The following is a 16,733-nucleotide window of genomic DNA, read 5'->3' on the forward strand; positions in this document are numbered from 1 at the left end:
TGACAGTGATTATTCCCATTTCTCAGACAAGGAGGTTGAGGCTCAGAGAGCTTATATTACTGTTCTGTGTAAAGCCCGTCGAAGCCCAGGCTTGAATCTGCTCATTCATTCAACAACCTTTACTGAGCATGCACCATGTGCTAAGCCCCGTGCCAGGCGCTAAAAAAGAGATGAGTCAGATGAGCCCTTGACCTGGAGGCCCTTACAGTCCAGACTTTGAACAGGCCAGGACCAACAACCCATGTGACAGGTACTCTGAAAGCACCTGGCAGGACACAAGCTGTGGGAGCACACAAGGGGAGGGCAGTCATGGAAGGCTTCACAGAGGAGGTGGCAATGGAGCTAGGACTCAAAGGGTAGACAGGATTCACCAGGCTGGAAGAAAGCCCTGAAAACTTCAGTGCCCCTGCCATCGTCTTGCTATCCTGAGTTGTGATGTTAGGCTGGACGGGAGCATTGAGGCTGCCTGGGGAGTGGTAGGGCTGTTATATTCGTCTCTGACTGATATATTAGGGCATCTCTCCTCCAGCCAGACAGGTCAGACACCCCTGACCCAGATAGTTAGGCTCTGGTATTTAAGCCTCAACCAAAGAGTGAGTCCAGGTTATTTTTAGGATGGCATAGCTGTGCAGGGTGTGACAGGAGGCATGCAACACCAAGCCCTGTGTCCAACAGTAACCCTAGGGCCCAAGGACCAGCTGGGAGGGTCCAAGGAGGTTGACATCTTCTCCCCTAGCCCCCATAGTCCAGCTGCAGCCTGGGAGAGATGCCCGGGTCCCTGGTGTTCACACCCTGGGACATCTGGGGCCAGTGGGAGAGCCTCTTAGGGGTCTTGTCTGAGTAAAGCTGAGCTCCACTCCGGTCTTGGCTCTGCTCCCTGGTCATCCCCTGCCCCCTGCAAGCCTGTGCTGTCTCCCATCCGGATGCTCCTTGGAGCCTGGCACATGGCTCTAGGGTCTCCTCCCTGTCCCCTTCTCAAGCCTGAACTTCCCCAGTTCCTTCAACTTCCAGACCCCTCCACACCCCTGGGCCTACCCTCTACTCTAGATGTTGGTGATGTCTGTCTTACAACTGGTGTCCTGAAGGCTTGAGGCTGGGCCTAGGGCAGCCAGACCCTCTCAGTAGGATCCGGGTAAATCCCAGCATCCTGTAACCAGCCCCAGACCAAGCCTGTGGTCGGCCAGGGGAACTGCTGCCCAGCGAGGTGCCCTCTCTCCCCACATTGCACTCACACAGTGGATGGTTTTTAAATAAATGAATGAAGAACTTTATAATCATCCCTTGGATGTGTTTAATTCATTGGCTTTTGCCCAACAGCCCGCTCTGTTGAGAGCTGAGTAGCATTTATTGATTGCGCACTTGCCAAGTGCCAGGCCCTGCACTAAGCATTGTACCTGTGCTATCGCAGTAACTCTGCACCCAGAGTTACTGCAGCCCCTACTGAGATGAAGAGAAGAGGCCCAGAGAGGCTGAGGAACCAATTCAAGGCTACACAGTCAGTGAGCGCTGGTTCTAGATTTGGAACCCAGGCCTGTCTGACCTGGTTTTTCTAGGAGGCCCTGCTTTTTCCCCAAAAACCTTTCAGGAGTACCCAGCACTGGGCTCGGTGTTGGGCTCAGAGGTTGTGGCAGTCCCTGTAGGAACTATTATCATCTGATGAGGAAACTGAGTCTCCGTCTACACACACAGCCAGTAAGGAGTGGGCCGGACTCCAACCTGGGTCCACATGGCCCCAAAGCTGGGGCTCTTTCCACCATCACACACCTGCCCCAGAAGCTCACACACCCTCACACACTCACCCCGCAGACGGTGCCCCGCGGACTCTCCCGTCGCACACACCTGCACTCTCACATACACCTCTTGCACACACACTTGATCGAGCCCTGCAGACGTAGGGTTTCACACCCGCCTCAGCCACATCACCCCACACACATCCGCCTGTGCTGCGCAAAGGCACGCTCCTCGCCTCAGAGACTCCCTTTACCCTCACACACAGAGTTCATCACAGGCCCTCCACCCAGAAATAACCGAAGCAGAACAAACACCTTCCAGGAGTGAAAAGCCAGTGCCCACCAAGGCTTGTCTGGAGTCCCTCTGAGCCCCTCACTGCGTCCCTGGGACCAGCGCTGAAGCCACTCTCATTCATTCCGTTATTCACCATCAAACAAGTGCCCAAGCCAGCCAGGTCTGAGGGCTGGCCAAGGAGAGTGATGCCAGGAGCCCAGGCTGGTCAGAAAGAGGAGGCAGACCCATGTGTAGTAACCCCAGGAGGGAAGTGATGAGGGCACAGGGGCAGGAAGAAGCCTCCAGAGTTCCTTGTACAGAGAGGTCTTGTCTACCTTAGAGTGTCAGGGCAGGCTCCCACAGGCTATGTGGGACCAAATTATTCTCTCAGACCATCATCCTCCCTCCAGGTACGAGGCCCGGTTCCAGCAGAAGCTCCTCGAATACACAGACTCTAACAACATCGCCTCCCTCTTCCTCACGGCTGCCAACAGATGGCTAGAAGTCCGCATGGCAAGTGCCACCCACCCCCACCCTGGGCCCCAGGACAGGGGGTTCTGATAGGGGTGTGGAGCTCTGCAGAGCCAGGGCCAAACATGGACCAGAGGGTAGGAAGAGTGTGGAATACCACCAGCTCGTGTGCACACGTGGGCGGGGGGGTCTTCGAGGCCTCCTGCTTCTCCCATTCCTGGTGGTCCTCCCGGTGTCTGACCGGAGCCCCCTCTTCTCCATATTATTGCTTGGGGACTGGGAATCTGAGGTGTGTGTGAATAGTGGGAATAAGTGTGTGTTTAACTGTGATGAGTGTGTGGGTCTGAAGTGGGTCATATGATACTTATGTTGTGTACATGTGTGGGCCAGCTGGTGAGACACAGGTACAGGTGACTGGGGAGCAGGGGGAGCATAGCTGTGTGCACTCTGTCTCCTGGGGCTCCAGCCTTCACAGGCCTCCTGTGTGTGCTGACATTTACCTGAGTTTGGGGCCGGGGTTGAGTCTCAGCTGAGCTTCTCTCTGCTCTGAAGGGGAGGGGGGAAGTCACTGTGGCTTCAGCCCCCAAGGGCCCAAGCCAGCCCCGTCCCTCCACAGGAGTACATTGGTGCATGTGTGGTCCTCATCGCGGCCGTGACCTCCATCTCCAACTCCCTGCACAGGGGGCTCTCTGCCGGCCTGGTGGGTCTGGGCCTCACCTACGCCCTAATGGTGAGTGGCAGCGGCTAGGTCAGGGGAGGGGTCAGAAACCACACACAGGGAATCCCAGGGCACCTCTCCCCCATGAGACACCCCGGGCCTTACCCCAAGCTGCTTTGGGTCTGATGCCAGAGGGACCGTGCAGGCAGGAGAGCCCAGGCCCCAGACAGAGGGTGGGTGAGGAACTCGTTCATGGTGACCCTTCCTGTGCCTCTGGGAAGGGCCACCTGAACAGCCAGCCAGTGGGCAGCAAACGATATTGCGGGGGGTCGGGGGGGAAGCCCCTCCTCAGCCATAAGCAGAGCATCCTGGTGGCCAGAGATAGACCACGTGGCCACTGATTGTGACTGGCTCACTCCCCACAGGTCTCCAACTACCTCAACTGGATGGTGAGGAACCTGGCGGACATGGAGATTCAGCTGGGGGCCGTGAAACGCATCCACGGGCTCCTGAAAACGGAGGCAGAGAGCTACGAGGGGCTGCTGGGTGAGGGGTGCAGGAGGGCTTCTTGTGCTTGGGTGGAGGGGACCAGGAGGGAGCCTGGGGGTAGGGTACTCCTGGATACCAGCTGTGGCCCTTGCCTGGTGGCTGACCCCCAGCCCGGCCCCCAGCACCCTCGCTGATCCCCAAGAACTGGCCGGACCAAGGGAAGATCCAGATCCAGAACCTGAGTGTGCGCTACGACAGCTCCCTGAAGCCCGTGCTGAAGCACGTCAACGCCCTCATCTCCCCAGGACAGAAGGTCAGGGCGGAGGGCACCGGGAGGGCCACCCACAGAGTCACCTCGGGGCCCTCCAGGGTCCTTCAGTTCTCACACCCATTCAGAGCCCCCAGGCCCCTCACCGGACATGGCTCAGCCTACCTCTCCCCTCCCTCCCTCTCCCCTTCTCCTCCTGCAGCCCTCACTCACTCACCAAGGAGGACACCTCAGACTCCCCTGGTTACAGCGGCTTTGTCAGCACCCCCCAAGCCCACTGCAAATGGTCAGACTGTCCCAGAGTACTGCCTCCTGAGCTTCAGAGCAGGGGCCTAGGGGCAGAATGTGAGGCCACCTTGTCCCGGGGAGGGAATCCCCATCTGGCCCTCTGCCCTGCCTCTCTGACTGATTCCCTCTTCCTCACTCCCACTCTGCTCTCTCTGCCTCTGCCCTTCTCCTTCCATCTTTTTGTCACTATCTCTGTCTCTGTATTCGTTCTTTATTGTCGTTTCTGTTGGTACCCAAGGGCCAGGAAGCGATGCGGACAGAGATGGCTCCAGTTTAAGGTGGGACGCACAGACACATCCTGCACACCTCACGCAGCCACCCAGGCCTCCTGCCACACCCATGCACAGAGAGACACACTAGTGCCCCCAACTCTCCTGCAGCAAGTACCAGGCACAGCCCGGCCCACACCTAGGCCCAGGCCAATGGGCATCTACACCTGCACTTGCTTGCGGGTCCCCATGGGAGCCCCCTCTGGACCCACTGCAGGAAACAAGTCCAAACATGGGGCCCAGCCCTGGCCAAGCAGAAGCTAGTGAGAAAGCGGGGACAAGGAGATGCGCTAGGACCTCCCAGCCCCGCGCACCCCCATAGCTAGCACCAGAGGCTCCCGGCGCCCCCAGGCTCCCAGCGCCCTCACAGCTTACCTGCTCCTCTCTTTCCAGATTGGGATCTGCGGTCGCACCGGCAGTGGGAAGTCCTCCTTCTCTCTCGCCTTCTTCCGCATGGTGGACATGTTCGAAGGTGAGTGGTATGGCCGGCACCCCACAGGCACCCACAGCCACCAGATGAAACCTCAGGCCTGGTGTATGGTCAGACGTCACGGGAGGCCCGGCAATCACTGTCTTCCCCGGCATCCTCCTGGGGCCCAAGTCCCAGCACCATGGTGCCCCCCCTGTAGCATGGTCTCCACGCAGGGCGCATCATCATCGACGGCATTGACATCGCCAAATTGCCGCTGCACACCCTGCGCTCGCGCCTCTCCATCATCCTGCAGGACCCCGTCCTCTTCAGCGGCACCATCCGGTGAGCCCCGGGGGGTCCCCAGCCAGGCCTGGCTCAGCTCCAGCCATCCAATCTGGAGCACAAAGAGGAGGGGTGAACAAGGCCAGGAGCGCGAGGGGCTGGCGCTGGTTCTTCAGAGGAGTTTACCCCCATGCCCTTCTCTTTCTCCTTAGGCCTGGGCAGGCCCTGGTCCCTAGGGGTACCCCACCCTCAGGTCTGGGGTGCCACCACCTTAGTGCCCACCTCCCAGCCAGACCCCCAAGTCAATCAGTTCTCACTCAGTGCTCCCTTCACCAGCCTCACCCTCTGCAAGGCCCGTGGGGATGGAGCCAGGACCTGCTCCCCTCCCTACGGGGCTTTCTGTGTCCCCCCCAGATTTAACCTGGACCCAGAGCGGAAGTGCTCGGACAGTACTCTGTGGGAGGCCCTGGAGATAGCGCAGCTGAAGCTGGTGGTGAAGGCGCTGCCAGGAGGCCTTGGTAACCACTGCTGGCTGAGCGGCTGGTCGGGCACTAGCGGACGCCCGGATGTCCCTAAGGGCTGGGAAGGGAGAACTCGTGCCTTAGGTTTGTCCAGAGTTTGGAGTCTGAGGTCTGGCAGGACCCCAGAGACTATTTAGTCCTAGGTCTCCCCATTCAGGAGCTCAGAGAGGTCAAGTGACTTGCCCCGGGTCACACAACGGTCAGTTCAGGGTCTGGCACCGAAGGACAGTAGGGGTCCCTGTGAGATGGAGCTTTCAGATCCCCAATACCATGGCGGTATATTCAGTCCTGCCCTTCCCTGCCCACCTGCCTGCCCCGTTCTCCCAGAAAGAGGAAGGAGAGAACCGTCTGGGGAATCACAAGCACAGGGCGCTCCTGGAGGCTCCTGGGAGACCGCCCCACCCCAGGGTCGCTGCATTTGCTGCGGCCCCTTTGGCAGCAGAGGCTGGCCACGCCTTGGCTTCAGAGAATCACGCCACCAAGGCCCCGCACATGGAGCGCACACTCAGTGCACACACCCTCCCCGGACTGCCCAGGGCCCCAGCAGCACACACTCCAGGGGGTGCTCTTCCCGTTGTAATCCATGCGGGTGGCATCCGTGTTGTTGTGTGAGGCACGGCAACCCTACACACCTGTACTCACCACACACACTCACATACTCACTCCTGTACAGACATTTCCCGAGCCCCCGCCCCCCCAAGCCACACTGTCTACTCTCCTCACAACCCAAGATTCACTCAGCCCTGCTCCTCTCCTGGGGCTGATTTCAGATGCCATCATCACAGAAGGTGGGGAGAATTTCAGCCAGGGCCAGAGGCAGCTGTTCTGCCTGGCCCGGGCCTTCGTGAGGAAGACCAGCATCTTCATCATGGACGAGGCCACGGCTTCCATCGACATGGCCACGGTTGGTCCTGGGCACATCCACGGGGTGGGGGACTTGGAGAGGGTGGGTGGGTTAGGGGGAAATTTGCATAAAGTAGCCCTGAAGTTCAAGATGTTGCCTTGAACATCAAGGCCATTTGTGGCAGAAAAGGCAAAGGGCTGGGGACCCTGACTCCAGCTAGGGCATGTTCACAATCCACATACATACAAGCTGCACACAGATCCATGGCAACTTCATACCTGTCCCCCACCAGAGCACACCCCACATAAGCTCACAGCACACACACAACCACAGAGCTGAGCTCCTTGAATGCTAGGAACCCGGTCGGACCTATGTGGACTAGGGCCAGACAGAGGGAGGAGGTGGGGCTAGGATTGGGGTCAGATGGGAGCTGGGCCACAACCCTGGGCCCCACATCCCCAAAGCTAGGCCAGACCACAACCACTGGGCAGGTGAGCCAACAGCTGCTGCTCCAACCTGGCAGGAAAACATCCTCCAGAAGGTGGTGATGACGGCCTTCGCAGACCGTACCGTGGTCACCATTGCGGTAAGGGGCCCGTTGATGGGGTGCAGGGTGGACACCCAGTGAAAGAGCAAGTCCTTGGGCTCACTGGGACCTGGTGATCAAGAGAGAGGGGACCCTGGGGCAGGGCACGGCAAGGAGTCTAGAAGGCTTGCAGGGACCCTGGATTGCAGGATTTGGAGTGGGGAGGATTTGTACCTGCTGTCCCTCAGACCTCCCCTCTCTTTCTTCAAGTTCCAAGCCCTCCCCCCCCATCCCTTCCCACACCTCACCCCTTCCCTAGGCCCAGTGAGCTAGGCTAGGGTGACATCTCCATAGGAAATGGGGGGTGGGGGTCTCTGAGGCTTGAAGCCTGAAGTCTGGGGCAGAGCTGAGACCTGGTGAAGGGAGAGGGCGTCATTAGTGAATGGAAGGCTTGGAATCACAGCCACCTCAGGAAAGGGCAGTCGCCACAGAGCCAGGACATTCTGGCCACACGCCTCCTCCGCCTCCAAGCTGCAGGAAGGATGCCCTCAGCTGCCCCGGCCTTCCCCCACCACCCTGACCAGCCCCCTCCTGCTCCATTCAGCACCGTGTGCACACCATCCTGAGTGCAGACCTGGTGATTGTCCTGAAGCGTGGCGCCATCCTCGAGTTCGACACGCCAGAGAAGCTGCTCAGCCGGAAGGACAGCGTCTTTGCCTCCTTCGTCCGTGCAGACAAGTGACCTCCCGGAGCCCAAGTGCCAGCCCATGCCCCCTCCTGGCCCCACCGCCCACCTGGGTTTTCTAACTGTAAATCACTTGTAAATAAAGAGATTGGTTATTTCCTACCAGAGGCCTTGGATCTGATGGGCAGGGGCTGGGCGGACTGTGGGTCCAGTGGAGCCAGCATGATTTTGGCATCAAGCAGACCTGAAGAAGCTGTGTGAGCTCGGGCAAAGCGGGTTTCCTTGTCTGTGAAATGAGGGTTGTATTAGCGTCCTAGGGCTGCCATCACAAACCAGCAAAGGACTGCATGGCTTAAATGACAGCAATTTATTTCTGACAGTTCAGGAGGCTGGAAGTCCAAGATCAAGATATCGCAGATCTGACTTCTCCTGCGGCCTCTCTCCCTGGTTGCAGACAGCTGCCATCTGGCTATGTCCTCACATGGCCATTCCTCTGTTTGCACATCTGTGGTATCTCTCTCTCTTCTTGTTAGGATGCCAGTCATCTTGGATTAGGGCCCTGCTCCTATGACTTCATTTAACCTAATTACCTCTTCACAGGAACTATCTCCAAATACAGTCACATTGGGGGGGCTTCAACATATGCTTTTTGGGGCAGCACATAACAAGAGTTATAGCATTTTGTGATTATCTCATCAGGTAAGGTAGCAGATCTCCTTATAGCTTGAACCCCTTCCTTCTCACTTTAATTCCTGAACTGAAATTGTGGGACCCCAAGTACCTTGGATTACTCAACCCCTCTTTGAAATGCACTATTTCCCCTGCCAATGACAGGAACCCCGTGTGGCTTCAACAAAAACTGGAGTTATTATCATATGTGACTGAGAAGGGCAGGAGGTGTGCTACTCCAAGTACGCTGGATCCAGGTGTTTGACATCAGGATGTGTCTCTGTTTCTGGTTCCATCTTCCTCTCCCCTCCGCAATGACAGATGGTCACTAGCAGCTCCAGCTTACACCCTACCCCTCTGAAAAAAGAGATGCTTTCTCCTAATAGTTCCAGAAAAAATCTCGATTGACCAACTTGGGTCACATCCCTGCCCCTAGTCATGTGGCCAGAGGATTGGAACAAACTGACTGGCTAGGTCTGGACCACATGTCCCCATCTCCATCCTCCATGCAGGGGCATTCAGAAGTAGGAGATGCTGGCCCTCCAGAGGGAGAGCACAGTGCATGCCACAAGTCAGCCAGGTAATGGCTGGGAGGTGCTGGGGCCCAGACAGAGGAGGCCAAAACAACCGTCCTCAGACTCCATCCGCATCTTGAAACAGGAGAGCATACCTGCCCTCGGCCAAGAAATGGCAGGTGCTCGTTTGCATATCATTTTATTATCATTTACATGTTGCCTTCAGTACTGGCTGTACCAGGCCCTGGGGGTGCAGACCCCAGGAGCCCTGGGCCTGCATTCATCTTGTTTGCAAGGGGGTCAGAGCCATACAACATAAGTAAAACCCACCAGTCATTGGTGAGGGGCCCAACACAAACCCTTCTGGATGGTCTAGGAGCCACAGGAGCTCAGAGAGGGAGAGTCCTTTAAGGCTGCCTGGAAGAGAGAGGATTCAAGTTGGGCATGGAAGGGGTAGGAATTATATAGGCAGAGTTGGGTAAAAATGGCCCATTTAGTGGTGGATGGGTGACATAAATTCAGACAGCCTTAAATGCCAGGACAAGAAGTCTGGGATAAGCCTATGAATAAAAGGGAAATGGAATTTTTTGAGTAAGAAAGAGACTTGAGGGAGATGAGTATGAGGAGGTACAGGATGGAGCAGGGCAGGAGGCTGGCTCTTTGGATAGTGGGCTCATCCTCCTGGAAAGGGTAGAGCAGGAAATAGCTGAGGCCTCAGGGCCACCCTGTGAGGCAGGGCCTGGCCTTTCCAGCTCTGAGATGCCTCTGGGGCCCCAGCAGCTCCCTCCACTATGGGACCTCCCAGGAGCAGAGCCTAGGAGGAGAAGAGGATCCCCATCCTCCTATGCCCACCCTACCCCCACGGAATTGAAGGGAAGTAGCAGGGGCAGGGTCCACACTGAAGTCTTGCAGGGATGCCCAAGGCAATCCTGGCCCAAACCCCTCTGGAGCATCCCTCATGATCTGCCAACCTTGACTTGGATACCCTACAGACGTGGGTCATCTCTGGCTATTAGAACTGATTCTTCCCTGCATGAAATCAAAGACCGCCTCTGTTCCACTCAGTGTCTGTACTGGGTCTACACTTGGGGCCACACAACACTGCTAGTCCATCCTTCTTGGACCTCAAGGGTAGTGCCCAAACTCTCGAGGGAGGGCAGTGATTTTCAAGTCTCCTTTTCTGATGACTCAACAGCTGTAGTTGCCCCAGAGGTTTCCTGTGTAATCCTGTCTCCTTGAGCTCCCCACTCTGCTCATCCTGTTTTCCCCTCCCCACCATAGGCACTGTACCTCTGGTAATTCAGCCCAAGATCATGCTTATTCTAAATAGTAGTGTTCTGTCTGCTGATGGGTATGGGAGAGAGGAAAACTCAATATGAAAGCCACACCTGGCCCTACTGAGGCCCACAAACCCACTGTCCTTAACTTCCCAGCCTCTGCCTCAAGCCCCCACGCCAACCAATGAACACACATGGATCCTGAGCCCCAGAAAGGGAGTGGGGCTAGTACTGCCACAATAGAGACCAAGCAGCCTTTCCCTTTCAGCCAGGAACTGGGGACCCCCCATCTGGAGCCTAAGCCATAGGGCAACCCTAGGCTAATGCCTGCAGTAGAAACCACTCATGTCCAGGCCAAGAACTTGGGTCCTCAGTGCCCAAGTCGGCCCTAATCCAGCCCCACAGACCCAAGTGCCTCCCATTAACTGAGTGCCTCCCATTAACTAAGGTCGGAAGAAATCAGGCTTTGGGTGTAAGGAGGTGTGAAGCAAGTGCCAGTAACTCAACACTTCTTTGACATGCAGGGCTGGGGTGGGCAGTCATGATTGAAAAGATGCAACCACCCAGGCTCCTGGGCTGCTGTATCCAGCATCCCCTGCAGTGGCTGTTAAATTGTGTTCTTACACCTTCTCAGATACCTCCCCGCCCCCCCACCCCCGCCCTTGGGGAGGGGGACCGTGGATTTCATCAGATTCTCAAAGGATCCGAGACTCAGAAGAGGTTAAGAACATCCCCCAAAGAGAAGAAGCAGGTGGCTGAGACGTCATCAGGGCCTCCTAATCTCGCCCAGTCACCGGGTTGGTTATGCAGCCCCTTGGTGCCTCCTTTCTCTGGGGACCGCAAAGCCCAGCGCTGCGCTCAGAGGCGGATACTGACCCCACAGAGGATGGGAAAATTGGGGACGGAAGCCAGGGCGGCAGGAGCTGTCATCCCGAGTGGGAGGGCAAGCCACGACTTCCCTCACCCCCATCCCGCCCTAATTTCATAGACTGTGGGCAGATTTGATCATCAGATGGGACAAATCCCCAAGGCCAGCCTGTGTGAGTCCGGAGAAAGCAGGCAGTGGGAGGTGACCGGCGGGAGGCGGGGCTTGAGCCTGTGCCCGCCCCGCTCCAGTTCAAGAACAGGTCGGGCTCCCCCTGGCGGCCCTCGGCCCCGTCCCCCACTCCACTCACCGGCGCCCCTCGCCCTCAATCTCCTACCCCCACCTAGCACAGGGCGGTCTCCGCGGACTGACCGACGGACGGGAGGACCGGCCGCTGCGAGCCCCAGGGCAGAAGGGGGCGGGGAGGCGACGGCAGCGGCTTGAGGAGCAGGAGCAGGTGCCGCGGCGACAGGCGGGCGGGGCCGGGACCGAGCGAGCGCGGGGCGGGGGCGCGGCGCCGGCGTGCGTGCGGCCCGCTGGGGGCCCGGAGGCCCCAACTCCGGAGTGAGCCCGGTCGGGTCCTGCCAGGGGTGAGGGGATCCGGAGCTGAGCCGGGTGGGGTGGTGACTCTGGAGGATCGCAGGATCCCAAGGAGACAGAGAGGACGACAGCTTGGAGGGGGGTCCGAAGAGCGAAGAGCGGAAGAGCGCGAGACGGCTTCAGGGGGTGGGGTGGGAGAGAGGGGCATAGCTGAAGGTGAGACTGGGGAGTGGGCAGGATATGCAGCTAGCTTGGAGGGGGCCCGGGGACAGCAATGGGTGAGGCAGGAGACACGGTGGGGGTTGTGTGAGGTCTGGCCAGTGGGTAATAACCAGAGGTGTTAAGTTCCACCGTGGAAGAGGTGGGTTGGGAAGGAAGGCTGGGTGGGGAGACGGGGGTCTTAGACAGGGGGTCCCTTGGGGGTGGCCAGTAGGTGGAGGATTGTTGAGCTGAGATCCAGGTGGGGAACCCGAGGGTGGGGGGGCTCACTAGGCAATGGGCAGGTGGGCTGAGACGTGAGACGGGTGTAAAAAGTGAAGCAGGGGCCAGATGGAGGTGAGGATGAGTCTGGCTGGGGAGGCGACTCAGAAGTGAGGCCAGCACAGGCTGAGGGTGGTCCCAGAGCGGAAGGGTACCCAGGGAAGGAGCCCTACAGTGAGGCCGGAGGCTGGTCAGGGGGCACCCCCATGAGGGGAGCCTCTCCCTGGTGGCCGCTGGAGCCATGCTGTCCCGCAAAGGCATCATCCCTGAGGAGTACGTGCTGACCCGGCTGGCAGAGGACCCTGCGGAGCCCCGGTACCGCGCCCGAGAGCGCAAGGCCCGCTTCGTGTCCAAGAAGGGCAACTGCAACGTGGCCCACAAGAACATCCGGGAGCAGGGCCGCTTCCTGCAGGACGTGTTCACCACGCTAGTGGACCTCAAGTGGCCGCACACGCTGCTCATCTTCACCATGTCCTTCCTGTGCAGCTGGCTGCTCTTCGCCATGGTCTGGTGGCTCATCGCCTTCGCCCACGGTGACCTGGCTCCTGTGGACCTGGCCCCTGGAGAGGGCGCCATTGTGCCCTGCGTCACCAGCATCCACTCCTTTTCGTCTGCCTTCCTCTTCTCCATCGAGGTCCAGGTGACCATTGGTTTCGGCGGGCGCATGGTGACGGAGGAGTGCCCGCTGGCCATCCTGATCCTCATTGTGCAGAACATCGTGGGGCTCATGATCAACGCCATCATGCTGGGCTGCATCTTCATGAAGACCGCCCAGGCCCACCGGCGGGCCGAGACCCTCATCTTCAGCAAGCACGCGGTCATCGCCTTGCGCCAAGGCCGCCTCTGCTTCATGCTGCGCGTGGGCGACCTCCGCAAGAGCATGATCATCAGCGCCACCATCCACATGCAGGTGGTGCGCAAGACCACCAGCCCGGAGGGCGAGGTGGTGCCCCTCCACCAGGTGGACATCCCCATGGAGAATGGAGTGGGGGGCAACAGCATCTTCCTGGTGGCACCCCTCATCATCTACCACGTCATTGACGCCAACAGCCCACTCTACGACCTGGCGCCCGGTGACCTGCACCACCATCAGGACCTCGAGATCATTGTCATCCTGGAAGGTGTGGTGGAAACCACGGGCATCACCACCCAAGCCCGCACCTCCTACCTGGCCGATGAGATCCTGTGGGGTCAGCGCTTCGTGCCCATTGTGTCCGAGGAGGATGGCCGCTACGCCGTGGACTACTCCAAGTTTGGCAACACCATCAAAGTGCCCACGCCCCTCTGCACGGCCCGCCAGCTTGAGGAGGACCGCAGCCTGCTGGACGCGTTGACCCTCGCTACGGCCCGTGGGCCACTGCGTAAGCGCAGCGTGGCCGTAGCCAAGGCCAAGCCCAGGTTTAGCATCTCTCCGGACTCCCTGTCCTGAGCCTTGGTCCCTTGGGCTCTCACCCGACATGTGTGTGCACATGGGCAGTGTGATACGATATGTAGAGTGGACATGGTATGGGGCCTGTTGGCCAGGTCCGGACCTGGCGTGAGGCTGGGCCCTCCCCAGCTCAGCCTCCCCCCTGCTGCGCTCGCCCAGGGTGTTACAAGGCATTGTCACTACCTATTTCTGGTCTCAGTGGGAGCCTGTGCTGGGTTATTTTTGTCCCTGCCCCAACTCAGGACTGGTTGGTGCCCCGCCCCGGACTCAAGGCTGGGGAAACTGTGGGAAGTGTCGGGCCCGAAAGCTGGATCTCCAGCTACTCCTGGAGCCCCATGATCAACCAGCCACAGCTGGGCAGATGGCTGGGGAAGAACAGGTTGGGGGCCTGCTGGTTGGGGGCCTGCTGCTGTGTTTCTGTGGCCCCAAGAGATGCCTGTGGTCAGGCCCCAGCCACCCTTGCTCCCTGCAAACGTGATGAGCTTAAGAGTGGGCCAGCTGGGGAGGGCAGCCAATGAGGGAGCTCATTCCAGCTGGAGGATGGGAGGTGTGGAGCCTGCACACACAGGGACAGGCTGAGGCTGACAGGACTCCCCTCCACGGGCAGGCTCCTGCAGGGAGGACATGGCGTGAGAAGGCTCAGCTTCACCGAGACCTCTCAGGCACAGGGAGTGGGATGGGCACTGCTCCCCTACCCTTTGCCCCAAGATCAAGGCTTCTATTGTGAGGGCTCCGTGGGCTGTGGCTGCTGAGCCTGCCTATTCCCACTCTGTCCCCCACCCTCAGACGCTGGGGTGGGCTGGGCCAGACACAGGCATGCCACGCAGAAAGAGTCCGAGGAGAAGGGGGTCTTGGACCCACCACACTCACTGAGCCTCAGACCAAACTCTGGTCCTGGCTCCCCACCCGTGGCTGCCACTGACTTTGTCCAGAGGGTGACCATGGAGGGTCTAGGGGTTGCTAGAAAAGAAGATGCTGGAAAGCTCAGGATGGTGGGGGTGAGCAAGGTCCCTGAGGTGAAGGGGCCCTTGGCCCTGATGGGCTTGACTCCAGGCCTGGACTCTTAGAGCAGTGTTGTGTGTACTTACCCATAATTCTGCCTTCTCCTTGTCAATAAAGCCTCCCTCCTTCATGACTCTAACTCTGGGCTGTTCTTGCTGGGGAAGCAGGAGGCAAGCTGGTGGACAGGGAGGGGAGGGCTGGGGCTGCCAGCCCACATTCCAGAGGTGCCATGGAGTCCAGGAGCCCTGGAGAGAGCCCTGAGGCTGGCCCTCTTCCCCAGTTCAAGGAGACACGTCCCCTTTTGCCTCAGGCAGCCCAGCCCTGCCAACCTGTCTGGCCATTTCAACCTTTGGACACTCACCAGGCTTATGGCGCTGCCTCCACTCTCAGGAACTTGTAGCAAAGCTGGGGTGCTCAGGGAGAGAGGTGGAGACGTCACGGGCATTAGTGTAGTGATTGGAGCATAAGCCCTTATGCCAGCTGCCTGCGTTCAAATCCTGGCTCTAGCTCTAAGACTTTGGTCAAGTAACTCAACCTCTCTGTGCCTCAGTTGCCTCATCTATAAAGTAGGGACACTAATAGTACCTACCTCATAGAATTGTTCTGGGAGGAAGTGAAAATATATGTAAAATTGTGCCATGCCAGCACAGCCAAGGGTGAACCTGAGCGGGGGTGGTGAAGGATTGAGAAAAGACAGACAAGAGAATGAAAGCTGGGTCTCAGTGGAACGCTGTCCTCTCTGATGGAGAGTCTCTCTGATGGAGAGCTAGCGACAGCACCACAGACTACAAGCCGTGTCTTTATTTTATAGCCAGATGCCACGAGGCAAAGTAAGGGCGTGGTCAAGATGTTTACAACATTCTCGTGGGTTTCGATCCTACTCAATTACATGCACCTGAACTCTAGCAAGCCCACATCACTCAGGCACGTGGGGCCACGTGTTCGGACCATAGGTTCAAGCTTACAACTATAGCTGTTGGCTATAATTGTGCTGGGAGGGTTCTGCCCTCCAAGCTGGGACTTGCACGTGGCCATGAGAGGACTGTGCCCTCTCATTAGTCCGAGGCTTGAACCTCTCCAAATACTGTAGCCGCTCTCCACATAAAATGCTTTCGTGTCTGGTCCATAATAAGTGCTCAGTAAATGTTAGCTATTGTGATTGCTATTGCATCAGCCACATGATGAGGCAACTGGCCAAGCAGATGTTAAGAGAGAGGGTGCTATTATATTTCCCCTCGGTGATGAGAGTCTCTGCCTGATCTTATTTTCTTCACAGTTGCCCCTCGAACTAATCTCAGGGGCTGTGGCTGCACAGATTACCTGGTCTTCTTGTCTCCATCTCACCCCCTCAGTCCATCCTTGATGCAGCCACCAGTGGTCTTATTAAAAGGTTTATGATCATACCCTCCTATGTCAACCACCTGCAGGAGCTCCCATCGCCTTCTGGGTCAAGGCTAGACCCATAGCCAGCCATTTCAGCTTTACCTGCTTTCCAGCCTTACAGTTCACAGTTGCCAGGACCCTGTGCACCCTCCCACTCCCATGCTGCCTTACTATCCCCTCTTTGCATATAACATTGACCTTCCTACCTCTGAGCCTTTGCCTATGTTACTCCCTGTGCCTGGACTGCCCAGGCTTCATGTCTGCCTACTGAAATCCATAAAAGTTCAGGCCAAATGATGCCTCCTTGAAGCCTTCCCTGATTCCTCTGGAAAGACATGGACCTTCCCCCTTCATCTGTGTCTGTGGGCATTCTACTTTTGCCTGAATTTTTAGGTCTGTCTCCCCTTCCCCAAGTCCATGGCTTCTTGAGATCAGGGACTATGTCTGATTTAGCCCTGGCCTGGCACTGAGTAAGTGCTGGATGAATGAATGAATGATGGATGCGTGGATGGATGGTGTACATGACAAGCCAGGGTTATTGCTGCAGTTTGAGGCCTGCTATTATTGTCCCAGGCTACTCGAGAGGCAAGGCTGAGAGCCAGGAAGCTGCTGCTGCTGCAGTTCCAAGCTCTAAGCTGCCTCCTCCCTGCACCACACAGTCCCCTAGCGTTGCTGAGCTGACCCATTTCTGGTTTAGAAAAAAAAATAGATGAGAAGCTACTCAGAGTCAGCCCAGACTTCTGGGGGCAGTGCTTGGCTCTTGGGACTTACATTAGCTGCTCTTAAGGCCCAGAGGAGGGGTCAGACCCACTGTGAAACCCCTTAGCAGCACCATCCTTAGGACTCCATCCAGAGT

The 16,733-nt window shown here is 57.9% G+C and overlaps 2 protein-coding genes across 8 annotated transcripts in view; both read left to right on the forward strand.

Annotated features, from left to right (window-relative positions):
• Positions 1-7,839, forward strand: part of ABCC8 (ATP binding cassette subfamily C member 8) — a gene marked incomplete at both ends in the record, with an annotated part of 70,849 nt that extends 63,010 nt beyond the window's left edge. For 6 of the 7 annotated variants that reach the window (XM_079788142.1, XM_079788143.1, XM_079788144.1 and 3 more), the window contains 10 exons: positions 2,415-2,517; positions 3,092-3,205; positions 3,559-3,679; positions 3,805-3,935; positions 4,841-4,919; positions 5,093-5,201; positions 5,556-5,659; positions 6,433-6,566; positions 7,030-7,092; positions 7,637-7,774. In XM_079788142.1, the coding sequence (XP_079644268.1) occupies positions 2,415-2,517; positions 3,092-3,205; positions 3,559-3,679; positions 3,805-3,935; positions 4,841-4,919; positions 5,093-5,201; positions 5,556-5,659; positions 6,433-6,566; positions 7,030-7,092; positions 7,637-7,774 (1,096 nt within the window). Of the gene's footprint in view, positions 1-2,414; positions 2,518-3,091; positions 3,206-3,558; positions 3,680-3,804; positions 3,936-4,840; positions 4,920-5,092; positions 5,202-5,555; positions 5,660-6,432; positions 6,567-7,029; positions 7,093-7,563 lie in introns of all 7 variants that reach the window. The other variant, XM_079788141.1, reaches the window with a different exon arrangement.
• A 4,465-nt stretch (positions 7,840-12,304) lies between these two features.
• On the forward strand, positions 12,305-13,492 carry KCNJ11 (potassium inwardly rectifying channel subfamily J member 11; the record flags this gene model as incomplete). Its single annotated transcript, XM_079788157.1, has 1 exon — positions 12,305-13,492. The coding sequence occupies one exon, from the start codon at positions 12,305-12,307 to the stop codon at positions 13,490-13,492; it is 1,188 nt and encodes a 395-aa protein (XP_079644283.1).
• Between the last annotated feature and the right edge of the window lie 3,241 nt (positions 13,493-16,733).

The sequence above is a fragment of the Cnephaeus nilssonii genome, assembly GCF_951640355.1.
Source record: "Cnephaeus nilssonii genome assembly, chromosome: 13".
NCBI classification, from domain to species: domain Eukaryota; kingdom Metazoa; phylum Chordata; class Mammalia; order Chiroptera; family Vespertilionidae; genus Cnephaeus; species Cnephaeus nilssonii.